Genomic DNA, 22,915 nt, shown 5'->3' on the forward strand with positions numbered 1-22,915 from the left:
TTTTAAAGAGACTGGCCAGCCATTTGTCTGAAATTGTGTAGGTTCTCCTGCTTGAGCAGAGGGTTGGACTAGAATAGGGGTGTCAAAACTCAAGGCTTGCGGGCCGGACCTGGTGTGCAGAGTGCTTAAATCTGGCCCGTGGGGCTGCCCTGGAAATAGCAACAAACGGGCCCACAGTGCCTCTGGCAGCCCCACCCCCACCTTGTTTTGGCCTGCAGGCCGAAAACGCAGTGCAGAGGGGCCTCGTATGCCTCCCCCCTGCCCCATTTTGGCTGGCAGAGTGCTGCAGGAGGCTTCTATACTGTCTCCTCTCCAAGCCGGCCCACGGAGGAGAACTACAATGCAGATCCAGCCCTCGAAGAAATCCAGTTTGACACCCCTGGATTAAAAGACCTCCAAGGAAGGTCTTCTAATCCAGGGGAACTCTGCTATTCTGTTAAGAACTAAGCTTTTTGGTGGGATTGGAAGACAATCCTAGCAAACAAGATGGGCGACCGTCCCATCTCACCCTAATTTCCTTTTCCTTTTGTACAGATTGACCTTTGCAGAAGTGGCAAAAATAAATAAGTAAATAATAATAAAAAAACCCAGAACTCTCCCTAACTGTATATGCGCAAGCATTATTCCATCCTCTGGGAAGAACAAAACCGGCCTTCAGCTTCTCGGCATCGGCACCATGAGTCAGGAAATCCCCACCAAGATATTCTGCTCGGAAGTGACCTGTTCCATTTGCCTGGAGTATTTCAGAGATCCCGTGATGCTTCCGTGTGGGCACAATTTCTGCCACGACTGCGTTATGAAATACTGGCGGGAGTTTGTATTGAAATACACTTGCCCTCAGTGCAAAATGGTCACTGACGCCGAGGGTGTTCTCCCAAACAAATCCCTGGAAAAATTTGCAAGGTTGCTCGAACAGCTGAAGCAGGAGGCAGGAGGCAAAGAGTCCTGCGAGAAACATCAGGCGCCTTGGGAATATTTCTGCAAGAATCACCAAGCCCCCTTCTGCAAGTGGTGTGCTGGATCCAAAGATCACGAAGGTCACGTCAAGATCTCCTTGGAGCAAGCAACCCAAGAATTTAAGGTGGGTGGATGGGGAATCCTCTGTTTCTAAAATAATAATGGAATAATTATGGTCTGTTTTTGCAAAATAAATAAATAAATAAAATGTGGACAAAACCTGGGATGAGAGCTGGCTGAGGAATTCTGGGAACTGAAACCCACACATCTTAAAAGGAGAATATTTGTAGCTCAGGGTTGAAAGGAAGGTACTTCCTTGGTACTCTCTGAGCTTGCTTGTTTTCATGCAGACTTCTTTCCTTATCCAAACTAGGTAACTAGTAGCACTGATGATGTTATCTAGTTGGATAATGAAACAACCACGAGAAAACAAGCAAGCTCAGAGAACATCAAGGACCTTAACAACTTAAAGTTACCAAGGGATGGGTGGGAAACAGTGACTTAAATGTGCCAGAAAATGGATTTCTTTTTTAAAAATGAAGGAAACTTTTTAAAAACTGAACTCTTTTCCATTCGTTGAGTAAAAAACCAAAATGCCAGATTGGAGAATGTTGACTCCCTGAATTGCAATGCATGAAAGACAAATAAATCAGGTAGTCTGTTGCATATATTTTTCCTTCCAAAAGAGTTTATTAGACGGTGGTGTACTGATTTGATAAGTTAATGGTTTATTTATAAGTACTGCAGGATGCAAGCTCAGATTTTAATTTATTTGATTGTTTGATTTCTAAAGAGCTTTTCTTTCAGACGCACATGGTAAATTCAGTATGTAGTGCTACTTCCTCCCATTATTTGAAGACCTAAATCAGAGGTCTTCAAACTTGGCACCTTTAAAACTTGTGGACTTCAACTCCCAGAATTCTCCAGCCAGCATAGCTGTTTTTAAACCTGTTTGTCCAGCTGGCTTTACTTCAATGTCTTCTGCCCGATGGTAAAAGTGGCCAGGGTGTGAATCATCCTTAAGTATCTTCCTTACTCTGCTGAAACAGCAAGATCTGGCGATGTCATCCAGTGGCGTTAGAGGGCAACCAGTGGTTTCTTGTGCCAAATTGATCACTCTCTGTAGTGCCTTTCTGTCCGCAGCTGTTAAACCAGCATCCCGTACTGTTTGTTCTGACCTAGGCTTCCTGAGTCAGTAAAACACACAAGTAGTCCCAAAAACCTGTTTTATTTTAACAGCTGTGAATTCTGTTCAATCACAGATTCTGAACAGTCACACAGATTCTGTTCAGTCACACAAAACTTGGCTCCTCACTGTGAGAAAATATTGTCTCTTTTCTCTGCAGTGTGCAGAGAAACTTTGTACTACGTGCCTTTGCATCAATGCTTTGTATTTACAAAACTATTTGAAATTGCCCCAATTACTTGATCTCCTGAGTTTCAATACAGCTGAAGTCTCATACTGAATTGCAAGCTCATTTTTCTTTTCCTTACATAAACTTTTTATGGAAAGCTGTATGTACTGAGCTTCATGTATACTAGTTTTCCTAGCTAGGATAACTTGATTCATAAGCAATTAAGTTTTCAGGAACTTAACTTAAACAAAACAAGCTTCACACATTATGCTAAAGTTTAATTTGTGTTTGCTTAGCTTTGACTTAATATGTGCAACCCAAGCATTTGTAAGGCTTGCAAAATACAAATTTGCTGGCTGAGGCATTCTGGGAGTTAAAGTCCACAAGTCTTAAAGCTGCCAAGTTTGAAGACCTCTGCCCTAAACCATGGTTGAGTTAAGGCATATGTCACCAAATTACTGGTCCCATTTTAAGTGAATTACAGCTCTCAAAATCATCTGCTTTTTAATAAAATATAGGTAGTCCTCAACTTACGATCACAGGTGAGCCCCAAATTTCTGTTGCTAAATGAGATAGTCGTTAAGTGAGTTTTGCCTCATTTTACGACCTTTCTTGCCACATTAGTTTAAGTGAATCCCTGCAATTATTAAGTTAGCAACACGGTTGTTAAGTGAATCTGGCTTCCCCATTGACTCTGCTTATCAGAAGGTCACAAAAGGTGATCACACAAGTCTGGGACATTGCAACCGTCATAAATACGAGTCAGTTGCCAAGCACCCAAATTTTGATCCTGTGACCATGGAGATGCTGCAACATTTGGTAGCCTTGGTAGTACCGTGGTTTAAAGCACCCTGTTATTAAGACCAGCTGCCTGCAATTACTGCAGGTTCGAATCTCAACCAGGCTCAAGGTTGACTCAGCCTTCCATCCTTTCTAAGGTAGGTAAATTGAGGACCCAGTTGTGGGGGCAATAAGCTGAATTTGTATAAATATACAAAAGGATGAAGGCTGCTGCTTAGCGCATTGTAAGCCGCCCTGAGTCTCCGGAGAAGGGCGGTATATAAATCAAATTAAAAAAAAATTAAAAAAAGCATTCGTAAGTTTGAAAAACGATCATAAGTCATTTTTTTTAGTGCCATTGTAACTTTGAATGGTCACTAAACTAACTGTTGTAAGTCGAGGACTATCTGCAAGTTAATCAAAAAAACTAACTAACGTGACTCTGCTTTTATAGTATCTCCCTCTTAACTCTTGGTCCAGTTATTTTGGGCTCTTGGGCGTTGTAGTCCGTAATACTGGGAAAGCTATCGGTTCCTCGTTTTTATTGTAATTTTGTGTGATTCATTGACCTTCTGTTGGCTCCAAGTGAATGGGGAAGCTAAGAAGTCTTGAGAACGAAAAAGTGAAAATTTGGAATAGATGGTATGCCTGGCTTGAGAGTAATTCTAAAACGTAAGGGATATTTTGTCATGAAACCGAATTGTGAATAGAAGTTATTATAATTCAGATAAGGATGTAAGTTAAGATAGAGATAGATAGAAGTAGAATTTGTGCATGGAAGTTTTTTTTTTTTTAATTTTAAAATTTGTAATTTTATTATAACACATATATGACATTCACATAACATACAACATATAAATATCTTATCATTTTTAAGCATCGTTTCATCATGTTCTTCTGTTATTTTGTCTTTTTCCCCCTATGTCTTCATTTCATTCCTCTTGATGCTACACATACTTGATGCTACACATCTTAACAGCAGCACGAATAGTATATGCAAAAAATTGGAAACAAGAAAGAACTCCAAATGAGGAAGAATTGATAGATAAGATTTTAGAATGTGCTGAAATGGACAGATTAACAAAAGAAATTAAAGAAAAAGAAGAGACAGACTATTATAGAATATGGAATAAATGGTATAAATGGCTTAAGACTAGAAATTGCTTAACACACTGTAAGCCGCCCTGAGTCTCCGGAGAAGGGCGGCATATAAATCAAATTAAAAAAAAAAGAAAGAAATAAAGAATAAAGATTATTAGGAGAGAAGAGTATGACTATAAAATATATAAATAACAAATGTATGGAGTGAAATAAAAATGTGTATAACAAGAATGTAGAAATGTATAATATTAAAGATATAAGTAAAATATATAGATCTTTACAGGGTGGAAGGGAAAAAAAAGGACAATGGTGCATGGAAGTTAATTAGGATCGTGATACCATTGTAGAAAAGCTGTTACTAGTGTTTAAGTTTTGATGTGTTTATTTTTGTTTGTTTTTGTTGTGTGTTATGGTTTTCAATTTTTTGCTCTTTATTTTTTGTACTGTGTATTTTAAGTTTGAAAATTTAATAAATATTATTTAAAAAAAGAAAAGAAAAAGTGAAAAATAGGCCATCATTCAAGAAATGTTTGTTTGTGATGAAGAAAGTGGTGGCTTTATAAATTAGCAAAAGAGATGGAACTAAAACAATTTGCCTACTGATTTTAATGAAGGAACCTGTTATTAATGACAGATGACCTTCTGAACAAACTTATGTTTTTTTTCCCCCCAGGATTATTTCCGCGAGTTCCTTGTTTATATAGAGAATCAGAAAAGTGCAATTCTGAGGAATAAAACGTGTATAGAAAAAGAAAGCCTAGATGTAATCGTAAGTGTTGATGTTGCTGGCAAATCACTATGTAAGATTTTTTTTTTAAAGCAAATTACTTTTAATTCGTAAATGTGTAGAATGGCATCCTTCGTTTGGAGGAATCTGATAACAATAATGATGATGATGATGTCAGGCCTGAAGCGCCATCTTTTTTGTTGGATCTTCAGGCCTGACACAGTTATTACTGTGGGAAACTGGGACGGAGGATTGTATGGAGCATGGATGATATATAGTCATAACAACATTCCTTTCTCAGAAAGTCAAGGACAACTTGCCCTGCACCTGGACGGCTGGAACTGGGAGGCAACCCCAGTTGGGACGGTGCATTGATTGGACCATGTGATAAACATGTGGGTGCTGGCAGGGACTTGAACCTGGAAACTTTCGGATTTGGGTTTTATTTATTTATTTATTATTTGAACATATATGCCGCCCTATCTCCGAAAGGACTCAGGGCGGCTCACAACAATAAAACACACAAAGTTCAATTTTTTAAAAATACCCAATAAAACTATAAAAACCATTAAAATCCCCTCTAAAACCCCTTCAGTCCAAGCCAGCCAGGCGGAATAGCCATGTTTTAAGGCCACGGTGGAGAGAGCGAAGGTCAGGGGCCACCCGGAGCCCCAGGGGGAGCTGATTCCACAGGGTAGGTGTGCCCATAGAGAAGGCCCGCTCCCTAGGGGTCGCCAGCCGACGTTGTCTGGCCGACGGCACTCCAAGGAGGCCCTCCCTGTGGGAACGCACTGGGAGATGGGGAGCAGTCGCTGGCCGCAGATGGTCTGCTAAATACCCCGGGCCTAAGACATGTAGGGCTTTATAGGTGATTACCAGCACCTTGTGCCAATATGACATCCCAGATGTGCCAATATGACATCTCTAATAAAAGGGAACTTTGAGGAAACTCAAGCCTCAGAGTTTTCTTTCGTTGGGGGTGTTACTTGGAACCCTGACAAATCATCATCATAGCCTTTATTGTCATTGTACATCATGTATACAATGAAATTGGTTTAGCCTCTACTGGTGCAGTCCATAACAGAAAATACAAGACAACATGAATAGTATAGAGCTGTGATGTCAAACCTATAGCACGTGTGCCACAGGTGGCACGTGGAGCCATATCTGTGGGCATGTGAGCATTGCCTCAGCTCAGCTTCAGCGCATATGCACGTGCCGGCCAGTTGATTTTTGGGCCTTCCGGACCCACCGGAAGTCGGGAAACGGGCCGTTTCTGACCTCCAGAGGGCCTCCGGGGTGGGTGGGTGGGGAAGACCGTTTTCACCCTCCCCGGGCTCCAAGAAAGCCTCTGGCGCCTGGGGAGGGCGAAAAACAGGCCTACCTGGCCTACCATGCCATTGTGTTCCAAAAGCGGGGAGAGCACGGGGGGGGTCACATGTGCATGGGTGGGGAGGGCGGGGCACATTGAATTATGGGTGTGGGCACATGTGTGCGGGACCCCCCGGCACTCACCCCACTTTTGGCACATGACGGCAATCATGGTTAGCCATCACTGGTATAGAGAATAATCCTTATACAAGTAATTGGGGGGGAAAAACCTAGTCATACGTTTCCATATGTATGTGGAGTGATTGTGATTGTGTTTAGGAGTCTAACAGCCCATGGGTAGAAGCTGTTTTTAAACCTGTTTGTCCGGCTGGCTTTACTTCAAGGTCTTCTGCCCGATGGTAAAAGTGAAAAGAGACACTGGCCGGGGTGTGAATCATCCCTAAGTATCTTCCTTACTCTGCTGAAACAGCGAGACCTGGCGATGTCATCCAGTGGTGTTAGAGAGCAACCAGTGGTTTCTTGTGCCAAATTGATCACTCTCTGTAGCGCCTTCCTGTCCGCAGCTGTTAAACCAGCATACCGTACTGTTTGTTCTGACCTAGGCTTCCTGAGTCAGTAAAACACACGAGTAATCCCAAAAACCTGTTATATTTTAATACCTGTGAATTCTGTTCAGTCACAGATGAGTCCCTAATAGTTGTAAAAAGTCCTTCAGGATAAGGCTGATAATCACCCACCTTTATCTCCCTTGACACACTGCCAATTGGCAAAGCCACACATAGTCCAAAATTAAACAGAGCTTCAGACTTTAAACTGCACAGAATTAACAACGTTGCTTCCTGCAAAGGCCCATGTGCCTTTGCTCCTCTTTTAAGTCTTATGGGAAGGGCCAATCATCTTCAAGTCCTACTCCCAAGTTGTTCCTTTTGTTTTAACTGTTCTTGCCTTCTGGCAGCTCTGCACATGCGTGCACTGGGAACAGGCTCTCCCTGTTCCTCTGCTTTACTGAGGTCTGACTCTAGAGGCTCTGGAGGCAGCACGTACCTCCCACATGGCCCTTTCCCTGCCTCCGATGCAGAGCCCTCGTCCGAGCCTTCCCCAGACTCCAGGACTGGCCCATGTTTCTCCCCAGCCTCCTCACTGTTCGACTCTGCTGCCAGCTCCGTAGGCTGCTGGTGGACCACAACACTGTTATACAGTATGTGAGGACACTTTCTATCGTAGACCGATAGAAAGAAGTCATCAGCTGTTGTTCCACCTGATTTTTCCGTAGGCCTAGATAGAGAATATATTGATCCCTGATGTATTCATTACCCAAACTAGATAACATCATCAGAGCTAGTCAACGATAATACGGTTCACTTAACAATGGCAGGAATTTGCTTAACAACCATGGCAAAAGAGGTCATAAAATTGGGCACTAAACTGTCTTGCTTAGTAATGGAAATTCTGGTCCCCATTTCAGTCATAAGTCGAGGACTACCTCTCATTTATGGACAAATGCTAGGACATATGAAGGGATTGTAAGAAGCCAGAAAGTCCTGAATTCAGAACTCACTCACCATGGTTTTGAATTTACAAGGTGTCCTGATTGTCATTAATTCTCTTCATTTACAGTTGTCAGAAAATAATATTTGTGTGCCTTGCAGGATGTTTGGAGGAGCCCTGGTAGCGCAGTGGTTAAAGTACAGTATTGCAGGCTAACTGCCCACAGCCATGAGTTCGATCCTGACGAGGCTCAAGGTTGACTCAGCCTTTTATCCCTTTGTGGTTGATAAAATGAGGACCCAGATTGTTAAGGGCAATAGACAAATAATGCTGACATGGTAAGCTGCCCAGAGAGTGTCAGAGTTTCAATACCCATAGCAAACAAAACCCTGAGGCAGGCAATTTCCTCAAAGAATAGGTTTATTGGATATGTCATATTGGCACAGGCTGGTGAAAACCGACTCTGAATATTCCCGCGGTTTCCACCTAATTCAAAGTAAAAGTTTGTCACTTTCTCAAAACAATAGTCACATGGTCCAATCAGGATACTGTCCAGTTGCAAGGTGATTCCAGTCCCTTCCTTCCGAGCACCTGCAGGAATGTCCTTGGTTCCCAAGAGAAAATATTTTGTTTTGACTACAACACCCCAAATATCTCTATTCCCCCCTCCCTATCCGTCTTCTCCAGTGTGTCAGCACTGAAGTCAGGCCAGCTTCAGGGTTAACACCTTTTTCTTTCTGTGGACTTCCGAAAGAAATCAACAGAGACCTTGAAGAAAGAGATGGAGGATACATTTGAGGGGCTACGCCGCTTTCTGAACAGTGAAGAGCATACTCAGATCAGCAAAATCAACGAGGTGGAAAATAATGTTTCCCAGAAGCGGGAGGAACGAATGGATGAGCTTTTTCAGGAATTCTCTTCTTGCGATAAGATGATGCGAGAATTGCAAAAGAAATGTGGCCAGCAAGCAAATGATCTCCTGCAGGTAAGATGGTAGAAATTTCTTAGGAAACGTTTATTACCAAAATAACTAAATTCTACTTCTGTGTTCATTATTTATCAGTTGGAAACCTGGAGCTCTGCAGACAGTAAACTTCAATTCCCAACAGCCAAAAGGTGTTGAATGCTGGGAGTCGTACTTTAATTGCATCTAAACTGCCACAGGCCATGTGTTCCCATTGGCACAATATTAGATGGGTTACTCAGAAGTATGTTCCACATTGTATTTATTGAACCCTCCTCCTAGTAGGAGTGGGAACCTGAGGCCTATCAGAGAACCAATTGGTTGCCACAATATAAAAAATATGTTGAGACTCTAGAAAGAGTGAAGAGAACAGCAACAAAATTTTCATATTTATTTATTTATTTATTTATTTATTTATTTATTTATTTATTTATTTATTTATTTATTTTATTAGATTTTTATACCGCCCTTCTCCTACTGGACTCAGGGTGGTGAACAGCCAAGAATAAAAACATCACATGCAAAATTTAAGATTAATTTTAAAAGAATTAAACAAGTTTTGGCCCAATATAACATTTAAAACACCCCAACTAAAATCAATTAATAATTAAAAATATCTAAGGGGGGGGTCAAGCCAGCCCAGATTGATGAAATAAAAAAGTTTTAAGGGCATGGCGAAAAGCAAGGAGATCTGGGATCCTACGTATCTCCAGGGGCAGGTTGTTCCAAAGGACAGGTGCTGCCACAGAGAAGGCCCTCCCCCTGGGGGTCGCCAGCCAACATTGCCTGGCCGATGGCACCCTGAGGAGTCCCTCTCTGTGGGAGTGTACTGGCCAGTGGGAGGCTATCGGTGGCAGAAGGCGGTCCCGTAAGTACCCAGGCCCTAAGCCATGGAGCGCTTTAAAGGTGGTAACCAACACATTGAAGCGCACCCGGAAGACCACCGGGAGCCAATGCAGTTCGAGCAGGAGAGGTGTCACATGGGAGCACCCCATCGCTCCCATAATCCCCTGCGCGGCCGCATTCTGCACCAGTTGGAGCCTATGAGTTGCTATCAACATTTTAACTTTCAGAATGGTTTGTGACCAGTACTGAAATTGTTTTCTTTTTCATCTAGGATATAAGCAGCACTCTGGAGAGGTAAGTTGATCCAAAAACAATCTATATATATAAAAGCGAAAACCACTTGCGCTGTAATCACGAAATCTCGAGAACCGTAAAGCCTACAAACTTGAAATTTGCCATGTATGTTCCTCTTGGCTTCTAGGCGCTCCCTAAGAAAGGATTTTTCGAAATGGTCATCAGAACATTAGTATTTCCTATATTACTGTTAACATGCTTTGATGCTAAGGAGTTCTACTTCCCCTTCCCACCTGAGAAGAAATCTGTTCCAATTGCAAAACACAAGCAGAGGAGAGGAGTTTCAGTTTCAGTTTTACTTTCACAGGAAGCAGCTTTACTACAGAACAATTGAGCTAAGCCACGCCCAGCCTCCTTCCTATCTCCTTCTTGCTCACACAGCAATTCTTGATGAACGTATCTTTTATTTTATGTACACTGAGAGCATATGCACCAAGACAAATTCCTTGTGTGTCCAATCACACTTGGCCAATAAAATTTCTGTTCTGTTCTGTTCTGTGTCAGCGTCTCACCGCTGGCATAGAGAGGAGAGAGATAAGCCCTGAACTTTTGCCTGCTATATCCCTTTGAAGCCCGGTCGTCGTGGAAATGAGGAGGGGGGAGACATTCCTGTGAAATGATGAGACAAGAAGTCAGTGGAGTGACTTGGAAGATAGCCAATGAGAAGCAGATAATTGGGGATCAGAAAGGGAGGGATTGGGGGGCAAAAGGTCAGTCTTGTCCGCATCGAGTCATGATCCGGTTGCTGTGCTCAATTAAAGAGAAGATTTCCTTAAAAATTGGCAGTTTGGAAATTCATTTATTATGAGATAGCATCGAAGTCTGACATTCTGTTCTGTTCTGTTCTGCTATATTCTATTCTATTCTATTCTATTCTATTCTATTCTATTCTATTCTATTCTATTCTATTCTATTCTATTCTATTCTATTCCATTCCATTCCATTCCATTCCATTCCATTCCATTCCATTCATACTGTTTGAGTTTCCAAACACCCCTCAACTCTCTCATACACTGACAGGATGCTAGCCATATTGCTTAAAACATTGTAAGCCGCCCTGAGTCTCCGGAGAAGGGCGGTATATAAATCAAATTTTAAAAAAAAAAAATACCGATGGATCAGTGGTGGGTTGCCCCCGGTTCAGACCGGTTCACAAGAACCGGTAATAAAACTGGCGGGAGGCCCTGCCCACTGCCCTGGATGTTCTGCATGTGCAGAAGCAAGGCACGCTCGCGAGCAATCCCGTTGCGAACCAGTAGTAAAGGTAAGTAAAACCCACCCCTGTGATGGATGCTGCGGGCTGGGACATTCTACTCCCCCTCCCCCTCTGTTCCAGCTGCCAGTTGCATTATATTAACACACTGATGTTACGGAGTTACAAATTCTACATTAAGTTTCAGACTGCAATTCTCAATTTATCAAGCCCGAGCACATAGTTTCGTAGCGAAGCACGGGCGTCCAGCTAGTATATGAATAAATAAATGAAAAAAAGAAAGAAAGTGAATTAATACCCCATTTCCTACCAGGTGTAAAAAGAAGGAGATTCTGCAACATCTCAAGCTTTTCCCTCCTAACCATCAATGGGAATTATGGAATGTATGGGATGCTAACATCTTTCTGAAGTGTGCCATCAATCAATTCCAAGGTAAAGAAGACGCTGACTAATATATATTGGCAGTCCTCGACTTACGACCCCAACATTTCTGTTGCTAAGTGAGATAGTTGTTAAGTGAGTTTCATCCCATTTTATGATGTTTCTTGCCACAGTTGTTAAGTGAAACCCTGCAGTTGTTAATACCACGGTTGCTAAGTGAATCTGGCTTCCCCCTTGACTTTGCTTGTCAGAAGGTCGCAAACATGACCATGGGACACTGCAACCGTCTTAAGTACCTGCTAGTTGCCAAGCATCCAAATTTTGATCGTGTGACCATGCTGACACTGCAATCGTTGTTAAGTGTGGAAAACGGTCATAAGTCACTTTTTTCAATGCTGTTGTTATCTTTGAACGGTCATTTAAACGAACGGTTGTAAATCGAGGACTACCAGTACCAGGCTCTCTCGGTTGTCACGCTTCTACACACCAACCACCCCAATCCCCATTAAACAAATTCCTTTATATCAGTGTTTCTCAACCTTGGAAGCTTGAAGATGGGTGGACTTCAACTCCCAGAATCCCCCAGCCAGCAACACTGGCTGGGGGATTCTGGGAGTTGAAGTCCACCCATCTTCAAGCTACCAAGGTTGAGAAACACTGCTTTATATTGTAGTTTTGGATTTTTTTTGCTATTTTGCATACCTGTGTGCTTTATAAAGTCAGCTCAGTTATTTTCTTATTTGGTGCTGCATTGAAATAAAACAAAGGGAACTGTTGACTTAAGAAGGGCCATCTGCATGCCAGCAAAGGGAGCAGGGGGAGTAATAGAGAGTATTAAAAAGAACAAATGAAGACAATTTGCATGATCAGACTTTGTTTTCTTCTCCAGAAACTCTGCCGTTGGGGTTGTCCCTGCAGCAAGGTAAGTTTTGCAGACTAGCATAGACAAAGTTAGGAGAGAGGGAGGTTGTTCAAGACCTCTTTCTTGCCATCTTCATCATCTTCTTTTAACATAATCCCTTGCGGGGTAGAGTCTGGGTAACAGAATGGAGCTGAGTGTTTATTGGCCAGATGCCCTTCCTGTCGCCAATGCGGAGTTTTGTTTGGCAGGTCATTGTGCCCAGAGAGAAAAATATCTGCCTTTACCTAGGATCGAACTCACAGCCTCCTGATTGTGAGACAAGAGCTCCACCTCTAAGCCACTGTACTGCTCCTCTTTCTTGCCATCTTAATGGCATTTAATTCAAAAAAAGTTATTTACCTCCATACATGTGCCTTTTCAGAGGATGGAAGAGAATCCACATTTGATCACACCAGGTTTCTGTGACTTTAAAGATGGGTTTTAAAGAGGGAGGTGGGGCTATGATTATATTGTTTAACTATTGGTTTTATTTATTATGGATTTATTTTTTAATCATTGGCTAGAGTTTCTTTTTTTTCTCTCTCTTTTTTAAAAAAATAGTATTTATTGAAATTCCAACATATAAAACACACGGTACAAAAAAACCCACAACACTAAAAAAGACATAGCAAAAATTTTATACTAATAACAGCTTTTCTATATCGGTATCTCTATCATAACAAACATATTTACAAAAATTTTAATTCTATTTATCTCTGTCTTAAATTACATCCTTATTTGAATTGTAATAACCTCTCTTCATAATTCAGCTTCATATTTCTTCAACAATTTTACCTTCTACATATTATATTTAACAGATTATCCCTTATGTTTTGCATCTACTCTCAAGCCAGGAATACCATCTGTTCCAAATTTGATAGTACCCGGTTGCTTCCTTCATTTCCATGAACAGTCTGTCCATTTCTGCACAGTCATATTTTTTTTTAATTATAATTTGGTCTGGAGGAATATCTAATTGTTTCCAGTTCTGTGCTAGGACAATTCTACTTGCGGTTAATATGTGTAATGCAGGTGTGGGTTCTACTTATCTTTACTACCGGTTCGCAGCAGGGCTGCGTGTACACTTGCTTCGCTTGTATGCACGCTCTTCTGCGCATGTGCAGAAGCGTTTTGATGACATTGGGGTCAGTGGGCGGAGCCTCCTGTCGGTTATACTACCGGTTCTATAGAACTGGTGTGAACCGGGGGCAACCCACCACTGATGTAATGTTATATATTGTAATTTTTTCTCCATTTTCCCTTCAAAAATGCCCCCAAAGAAAAAGTTCCGGTTTCATCTCTATTCTCTGTTCAGTTATCCCCTCCAACCACTTTCTTATCTTACACCAGTATTTTCTAATCTTAGGGCAGGTCCACCACATGTGGTAGAACGTTCCTTGTTTATGACCACACCTCCAACATTCCGAGGACTGTTCAAGAACATCTTGGCCAATCTCGCTGGTGGCAGATGCCATCGATAAAACATTTTGTAAAGGATCTCCTTATAAGCAACTGACATCGTTAGTTTGTAGTTTCTCTCCCATAATTTATCCCATTGATCTAATTGAATATTGTGTCCAAAATTTCTCGCCCAACTAATTATTGTCTCTTTCACCATTTCTTCTTCCATTTTGAATTTTAACAAATAATTGTACATTTTTGTAATCATTTTCCCCCCCGTTCCTAATAGTATCTTATCAAGTTCCAATTGTTCTGTCTATATACCATGTTGTTCCTGGTCTTTTAAATATTTTGTTCTAATTTGCAGGTATGGCCACCAATCAATTTTTATCCCCTGGTTTCTCAACTCCTGCTCTGATTTAAAATTTCCAAGTTCATCTAAAAGTTCCGAGTACTTTACTACTTCATTTATGTCCAATACATTGGGATAAATTATGGCCTCCAATGTGGTATCCAAACTGGAACTTTCGTATAATGATTTTTCCTTATATTATCCCAAATATTTATCAAAGCATTTCGCACTAGATGTCTCTGAAAATATGTATGGGTTTTGTTTTTTCCTTCCCATAAAAATGTGTGCCATCTCAATTGAAGATCATGGCCTTCTAATGTTAATACGCTCTTATTTCTTAATTGAACCCAATCCTTTAGCCACATTATTGCCGCCGCTTGATAATATAGTTCCCAATCGAGTAGGCCGAAGCCTCCTTTGGTTCTGGAATCCTGAAGAAGTTTGCATTTCATTCGGGCTTTTTTCCTCAACCAAATAAATTTACCTATTATTCTATTCAATTGATCAAAAAATGCTTTCCGTAATCTTATTGGTATCGTTTGGAAGAAATATAACAATTTTGGTAATACATTCATTTTTATTACGGCAATTCTACCAACTAAAGTTATTTGTAATTTTGCCCAAATGTCTAAGTCTTTTTGTATTTGTTGTAGAGTTTCTTTTCTCTATGTGACCACAATTGAGCCCAAAATTGCCGTTGCTAAGTGAGACAGTTGTTAAGTGAGTTTTGCCCCCTTTTACAACCTTTCTTGCCACAATTGCTAAGTGAATTACTACAGTTGTTAAGCTGTTGTTGAGTTGAATTGGGCTTCCCTTTTGACTTTTCTTGCCAAAAGGTTGCAAAAGGGGATCACATGACCGGGGGACACTAGAACTGTCATAAATACATGCCAGTTGCTAAGCATCTTCATTTTGATCATGTGACGATGGGAATGTTCCAACAGTTGTAAGTGTGAAAAAAGACCGTAAGTTACCTTTTCCAGTGCTGTTGTAACTTTGATCGGACACTAAACAAATGGTTGTAAATCGACGACTACCTAAATAAACAGTACAGGTAGATAAATAACTAAAATCCTTTTCAATCTGAAGTTTCGTGTTTTATTCAAATTACTTTTATTAGATCCAGACATGGATGGGGGTCGAGACTGAAAATGTTTGGGTTATGTTGGGGACAATGGAGAGAGAGTTAAAAAAAAGTTGCATTAAGATTAACCCAAACCTTTGTATTTTGACAAGACAACCTACCTGTCCATATTTGGGGAGTGAAGAAAGACATGGAGAGAGTAGGATATGGGCCAAAAGTTGACTTGGTTAATTATGTGCCATCTTTTAAACTCCTAGCAACCACATAGATTCTCCTCACGATCTATCCTTAACCTAGTTCTTCAAGTCTTCCAATGGCCTATCCACCACCACTGTATCTGAGTCCACCCCTCTGGCTGCTGGTCCTGCGCTTCTCTTTCCTTCCACCTTACCAAGCGTTATAGCCTTCTCCAGAGAGCTGGCCTATAATTTCTGAGCTGCATGGATCCAGATGTTCTTTAGAGGTCATCAAAGAGACCGGAACTCTCTCTACCGCTCTCTAGTAGTCTTCTCACTTTTGCTGTCCCTAAGCGGCAGCGGTACATGTCTGTATTTCCCTGAAAATAAGACCCGGTCTTATATTTTTGGGGGGCTCCCAAATAAATACTTGGGTTTATTTTTGGGGAAACACAATTTCAGGGTGATCAACCCGGTTGGGCGCCCCGCTCCCTGGTGCATATACAAGAGGTGGCAAGCGTGTGGGGACTGACGGTATTTGGCAGCAGTTGAAGCCCGCTGGCCCCTTGGTCGGCACACTTCGGGGCTGCACAGCCCGCGCAGCACAGGTGAGTTGATTACCTGTTCAAGCAGCAGGAAGAGGGGCAAGGAAGGGAGGGGATGCAGGCGATCCAGACGCGCTACGCAGGAAAGCCAAGAGTCAGTGACCCGGAGCGAGTGGCCAGCCACAGAAGGCTTATCTTTGTGCAGTGGTACCAGCAGCAGACGGAGGCAGAGGCGTGGGGTGGGGTAGAAGGCAAGTGATCCCGATGCACCGCGTGGGCTGCAGGGAAGCCAAGAGAAACGAAGATGAGGCTCCCGTGGCTGCCACCCTCTCTCGGCTTTCCCTTAAACCATGTGTTGGGACCGCCCCGTGCCTCCATCTGCTGCTGGTACCTCTGCATGAAGACCAGCTTCCTATGGCCTCCCGCCTGGGCTGCTTCATTAGGGCTTATTTTTGGGGTAGAGATTATATTAGGCTCACGCTTAAAAATCGGGCTACGGCTTATTTTTGGGGAAACATGGTTGCTCTCCCAACTGTCATGCTTGCTTATCTCCATCTTTTACTTCTTCCCTCTTCCAGCGGTGATAACTTTAGACAAGGAGACGGCGCATCCCCTGCTCATCCTATCGAAGGACTGCAAAAGCGTGACTCTGGGAAACGAGGTGCAATACTATCCAAAGACTCATAAACGATTTGACACGAGCCACAGTGTGCTGGGCTGCGAGGAGTTAAAGGAGGGTCGGAACTATTGGGACATTTCCATGGGCAACGAGGGGGAATGGACCGTGGGTGTGGCCCGAAAATCTGTGAGGAGGAAGAATGCAATCTCCATTGAGCCCAAAAGTGGCATTTGGGCCATCGGGAAGCGTGCCAATGAATATTTTGCTTTTGACTCTCCAAATCGTTCTCGGCTGCAACCCAATCGGGAGCTGAGAAGGATTCGGGTGTTTTTTAATTACGTCGGGAAGCATGTGTCTTTCTTTGACGCCGATGAAGCAAGCATACTCCATCATACCTACACAAGCACGGTCTCCAAAGAGGCCTTTGTTCCTTTTTTTCACCTCTCTCACAAGGCTGTTCTCACACTGACTCCCTAAATTGGCTGGAAGGAAGGACGTCGGTGGCTTTTAAAAGCCCCACACTCCAATTTTCATGACGCATCCATACAAAGGAGACAAGCAACACATCAACCACACTTTTAGTTTGCCCCCTTTTTTTATTTTTGGACTCTTGTCCGATTCTAATTTTTTTCAAAATGCCAGCTTCTTGCTTCTAACCAAGCATCTTTCCAAAGGATTTTTTTTTTTAAACAGGAGAAGCTTTTAAAGCAAACTCTAAATGTACACTTCACATAGAGCACGGGTTAACGTTTTAAGTTTGTGTATCTGAAACTCAAGGTAGTGGGATTGTTGTGGTTTTCATTGCTGAGATGTATTAAAAACTGGTTGAGTTTATGTCTGCTTCCTTTCCTTTTTTTTTTTCTTTTCAGCTTTAGAAAAATATTGTGCAAGTACAGTTAGTCCTCGATCTACGACCACAACTGACCTGAAAAATGTATGTTGCTAAGCGAGACATTTGTTAAATGAGTTTTGCTCCACTTTACAACTTTTCTTGCCACAGTTGTTAAGTGAATCGTTCCAGTTGTTAAGTTAATAACATGGTTGTTAAGTGAATCTGGCTTCCCCCATTGACTTTGCTGGTCAGAAGGTCGCAAAAGATAATCACGTGACACACACACCCCCGGGACACTGGAAATGTCATAAATATGAGTCACTTGCTAAGCGCCTGCATTTGGATAATGTTACCATGGCGATGCTGCAATGGTTAAGTGTGAAAAAGGGTCATAACTCACTTTTCAGTGCCATTGTTAACTTCGAAGTCATTCAATGAACTGTTGTAAGTTGAGGACTACCTGTAGTCCTCTACTTGCAACAGTTCCATTTTGCGACCGTTTTAAGTTACAACAGCACTGTTGGCTTTGTTTTGAAACCCTCTTATCCTTCATGCAGTGGCTGGAGGTTCTTTCTGAATTTGATCATTCTTTCCACAGGATTCAATGTTAAGATCAGGATTTTTCTTTTGGATAAAGATAGACTTGCTCATGTCCCAAAGGTGCTTTTTCAAGGTACTTTGTCCAGTTGTCTCTTGAAAAAAGCACCTTTGGGACAATCATGACCTGGATGACTGAGAATCTCCACAGACTTATATAACTTGCTCATATTCATATTCCGTCGTTCCCTGAAAACCCATCTTTTCCAGCAAGCCGGGTTGGCTTAAGAAGAAATTTTTAAATTCTTTTAATTAGTCTGTGATTCTTAACTTTCGGGCCAAAATTTATATATATTTTTAAATGTTTTAATATTTGTATTCTATGTTTTTTATCTTGGCTGTACACCGCCCTGAGTCCTCAGGGAGAAGGGCGGTATATAAATTGGAAATTAAATTAAATTAAATTAAATATTTAGATCCAGAATTTAATACGGTAAGACTGAATGATTACGTCAAAGGCCTTTCTTTCAGAAAGTCCCGCCTTCCCTTTACTGCTGTGTAGGAAGTTAAAATCCACCCCTCTCCTAGAAAAATGAAATATTTTAGGAAATATTAAAAGGACAGAATATTTCCCCTAAAAGGGAGGCAGAAACTCACCCCCCCCTTTTTTAATGGGCCATTAAGGCCTGAGCCAGTCCATTCTACATAACAAAGATCTATCTCCTTCAGGCAGAGCCATTTAATTGCCCTTTGCATTACCCAGCAAGATTTAACCAAACTTAACACACAGACAACCTAAAAAGCTAGCTATGACCTCTGACAGCAACCAATCAGGGTACTCTTCCTGTGCCCCAGGAAGTTCAAAGCCAGAGAGCTCGGCATCTCTTCCCTTTTTTGCCCAGGATCTCAAGCCATGTGATCCTGTTCATCAATAAAACTCCTTTCCAAGCAATTGCCATGAATCCAGTGTCTTTTTCCCCACTTGAACCCAGAAGGATATTTCTTCCAACAGCTGTTAAGTATTCAGCGTTTCAGCGTTTTAAGAGACGCGGTGGCTCAGTGACTTAAGACTTCGTCGATCGAAAGGTCGGCAGTTCAGCGGTTCAGATCCCTAGTGCTGTGTAACAGGATGAGCTCCCGTTACTTGTCCCAGCTTCTGCCAACCTAGCAATTCGAAAGCACGTAAAAAATGCAAGTAGAAAAATAGAGACCACCTTTGGTGGGAAGGTAACAGCGTTCTGTGCACCTTAGGTGTTTAGTCATGCCGGCCACATGATCAAGGAGACGTCTTCGGATAGCGCTGGCTCTTCGGCTTTGAAACAGAGATGAGCACCGCCCCCTAGAGTCAGGAACAACTAGCACATGCAAGGGGAACTTTTACCATTATTCAGCATTTGAAACTACAGTCTATGAAGCCAATAAGCATTGCTTGGATACCAACTCTCTTAACTTCTGTCACTTTTAAGACAATTTCCCAAGAGGCTTTTTTGATGAGGGCAGATGAATAGAGCAGCTGCCTCAAGGGAACGAGCAACTAAATTAGAGAGCCTGGACTTTAATTCCTTACTGTAAAAATCAACTCACACTCTCCATTTGCAAGACCCACTCCAGCATATTCAATTTATTTAATGAAAGCCCAAGAGACTTGTTAACATGATTACTATTATTATTTCCATCATAATTCCTATTGGATGTCTTTGTGTATTGCCTGCATACAGAGTTCACTTCCTGTCATAGTTTTCTTTTACTTCTTCTCATCATAATATCTCATGCAGGGGAAGTGCAGATAAAGTACTCAGTTCTTAGAGGATAAAACTTAACAGTATGCTGTTTATTTCAGAATCTGGTGAAATAAAATAACTAATCAAAGGGGTTTAGAAATAACAGAGCTTCAATTAAAAAATGTATTTGCATTTCATCATTGTAACTCTGTCCCTTAACACTTAAGTTTCTCAAGAGAAAGTACATTACAGCTGCATTTACTGGTCTGTGACTGTAATAAAGGTTGATGTTACAATTGCCCACTGGAAGGTTGTTTCCATAATAAAATTCATACACCCCTGCCCCTCACCCAGCAGGAAATACAGAAAAAGAACTCCATTTTGGGCTCCCCAATTTAAGTGATCCCTCAATGAACCACATTCCCATCATTGCCAATTAAAATGGTTTTGCTGTCTGTAAATGAGGGAAGTTGTCCCACATGTGAGTGCATTTGGGAAACTCTGATCCAGATTGTGAAAGAAACACAAACTACGATTGGGGTATTTAAGGAATCGACCTGTGGTTTTGTTGGTATCTGACTGACTGACTGACTGTCTGTCTGTCTATCTATCTATCTCTAATCTTGGTATAACAGTGAAAGTATTGAACTTGGAGTGGGGAGACCCAAGTTTGAATCCCCTTCCCACCATAGAAGGTCAAGTGGGGAATAACAGAATAACAGAGTTGGAAGGGATCTTGGAGATCCTCTAGTCTAGTCTAACCCCCAGCTGAAGCAGGAAACCATTTCAGACAAATGGCTGCCCAATCTCTTCTTAAAAACTTCCAGAGTTGGAGAACCCAAAACTTCTGGAGGCAAGTTGTTCCACTGATTAATTGTTCTGTCAGGAAATTTCTCCTTAGTTCTTGGTTGGTTCTCTCCTTGATTAGTTTCCATCCATTGCTTCTTATCTTGCATGCATCTGAACTTTGGAGAATAGTGTGACCCCTTTCTTTGTGGCAGTATGAGTCACTGCACCACTGTATTAACATGGTGTTGTAGGAGTTGGGAGAAACTGGATGGGGACTTTGGGCCAGTTCTTTTCTCTCAGTCCTAGATTGAATAATTGGGAGGGAAAAAAACCCAATGTGTCCACTATTAATGAGCTGGATTATGGTGCATATTTCAATGAACAGGTCTTCATTGAATACTGGATTGATTCAGGCCAATTCAACTGTTATAGATACAAACGACTGAAGGATTTTAAATATTTACACGTTCCACCCTTCAAAGTAAAGTTTCCTCACACTGCCTTGCAAATTTCAGTTGAGAGGTTTACAATTATGCGCAGCATCTCTGCCCCCTTTTTCTGTTCAGGAACTCAAGCCATGTGATCCTGTCCACCATTAAACCATCTTTCCAAGCAGTCTCTATGTTTCCAGTGTCTTTTTCCCCACTTGGAGCTGAACCCAGAAGGATATTTCTTCCTACACTGCCTTGCAAATCTCAGTTGAGAGGTTTACAATTATGCGCAGCATCTCTGCCCCCTTTTTCTGTTCAGGAACTCAAACCATGTGATCCTGTCCACCATTAAACCATCTTTCCAAGCAGTCTCTATGTTTCCAGTGTCTTTTTCCCCACTTGGAGCTGAACCCAGAAGGATATTTCTTCCTACACTGCCTTGCAAATCTCAGTTGAAAGGTTTACAATTAAAACATTAAATACCATTAATAATTGTTGCTAAGCAGTAAATCACAAATAAAATGTGGAAGTTTCAAGATTTACGTTAACACATATTTTAATATTAAAAACATCCGACCTAAATTATCCCACACATTTTTATGTTCTGTTCTCAGGATAACGTATCCTCAATCGACTAAAGGGAATTGGGTGCCTCGTGGAAGTGTCACGATTACCATTTTTTAATTGCTCGTTTTCAATTTTTGTCCACTGCTCCTCAGAACAAAGTTGCAGTCAAGTTTTCCTAGCAAGCAGTTACGTCCCTTGCATTAATCCGGATATACTAATTCTTATGTTTCACATCAGAATCGCTACTTAGGAGATAATAAAATAAAATAAAATAAATAAATAAAATAAAATAAAAGCACCTCCAATTATCTCATGAATCATCCCACACTATTTGCAATTTTTTTTTAAAAAAAAAATCTACTGTATGCAAAGGCCGCATGCAAAAACTTCCATCTTCCTTATGTCCTCCAACCAGCCAAACTTCTGCAAAACCGAAAGAAACGGAACGTCTGTCAAAAGAAAGGCGAGGATTCCCTCAGCCCGAAATTGCTACTAATTTCAGCCAATCATAATTGCCCTTTTGCTCAATTCTCTTGTTAAAGCCCCAATCCCGAAGCGGCTGTTCGGCGTGGGCGAGGCCAGACGCAGCAGAGCATTTCGGGAATGGTAGTTTAATATTTTCCTATAAAGGCAGGAGTAGGAAAGGGGATTTTTTTAAGGTAGAGGGGAAGAGCGCCGCCTTGTAGGTTTGTGATGTTTGTCTGTACGCGTGTCTCCCCTTTGGTGATGACGAAAACCTGATTTATAAAGCTGAGTGGTTTCATAAAAGGCCATTAAAAAAAAATCTGAAAAGTGTTAAATTGGGCCCTTTCTGTTTTGAGTCCTGTTTCCTTTAGTGTCTCTAGCTCTAAGGAATTAATGCTTTAAATCAATGTCCTCCCAAGATGCTTGCAGAAATTGTTCCTGTTGTTACTGCTGAACAGATGTTGTTAATGTGTGTTCCAAGGGAAATGTACCTCTTGGAGAAAGTCCGGACTTTGTTTCTGCTATTTCTAGCTATTTCTAGGGAGACCTAAAATTTGAGACAGTTTATTTAGTTATTTGTATCCTGCCTTTTTTATTTCTTGTAAATAACTCAAGGCAATAAATATATCCAACACACCTTCCTCCTCCTATTTTCCGCACAACAACAACCCTGTGAGGTGGGCTGGGCTGAAAGGGAACGATTGGTCCAAAGTTGCCCAGCTGGTTTTCGTGGCTAAGGCAGGACTGGAACTCAAATCTTCTGCTTTCTAGCCTGGTGATTTAACTACTAGACCAAATTGAATTGAATTTGAATTTGAATTTGTTTTGGTTTTTTTTGCTTTTATTGTATTTTAATTTAATTTAATTTCTATTTTTTATCCAGCCTTTATTATTTTTTCAAAAATCCTCAATCCTAGATGCAATCCTATTAATGTTGAGCTAGAAAGAATACATTCTTAACTTATGTTGGTGGTGGCTGCTTGAATGGCAAAAGTCTAAATGCTACTTAGAAATACCAACTGAAAGATGCTAAATAGAACTGAGGTGATTTAGTAGA

At 41.4% G+C, this 22,915-nt stretch overlaps 1 protein-coding gene across 1 annotated transcript; it reads left to right on the plus strand.

The window, feature by feature from the left end:
• The first annotated feature begins 676 nt into the window (after positions 1-676).
• LOC139309350 (E3 ubiquitin-protein ligase TRIM39-like) lies at positions 677-16,993 on the plus strand. The gene is made up of 7 exons (XM_070933410.1): positions 677-1,081; positions 4,867-4,962; positions 8,495-8,725; positions 9,822-9,844; positions 11,371-11,489; positions 12,328-12,360; positions 16,476-16,993. The coding sequence occupies exons 1-7, from the start codon at positions 677-679 to the stop codon at positions 16,991-16,993; spliced, it is 1,425 nt and encodes a 474-aa protein (XP_070789511.1).
• The last annotated feature ends 5,922 nt before the right edge of the window (positions 16,994-22,915 follow it).

The sequence above is a fragment of the Pituophis catenifer genome, unplaced genomic scaffold (genome assembly GCF_029215685.1).
Source record: "Pituophis catenifer annectens isolate HBS135680 unplaced genomic scaffold, rPitCat1.0.hap2 SCAF_2, whole genome shotgun sequence".
NCBI classification, from domain to species: domain Eukaryota; kingdom Metazoa; phylum Chordata; class Lepidosauria; order Squamata; family Colubridae; genus Pituophis; species Pituophis catenifer.

Coding starts and splice junctions, on each gene's coding strand:
- LOC139309350 (XM_070933410.1), top strand. CDS start 677: ATGAGTCAGGAAATCCCCACCAAGATATTCTGCTCGGAAGTGACCTGT. Junction 4,963..8,494: donor AAGAAAGCCTAGATGTAATC/GTAAGTGTTGAT, acceptor GACTTCCGAAAG/AAATCAACAGAGACCTTGAA. Junction 12,361..16,475: donor GGGGTTGTCCCTGCAGCAAG/GTAAGTTTTGCA, acceptor TCCCTCTTCCAG/CGGTGATAACTTTAGACAAG.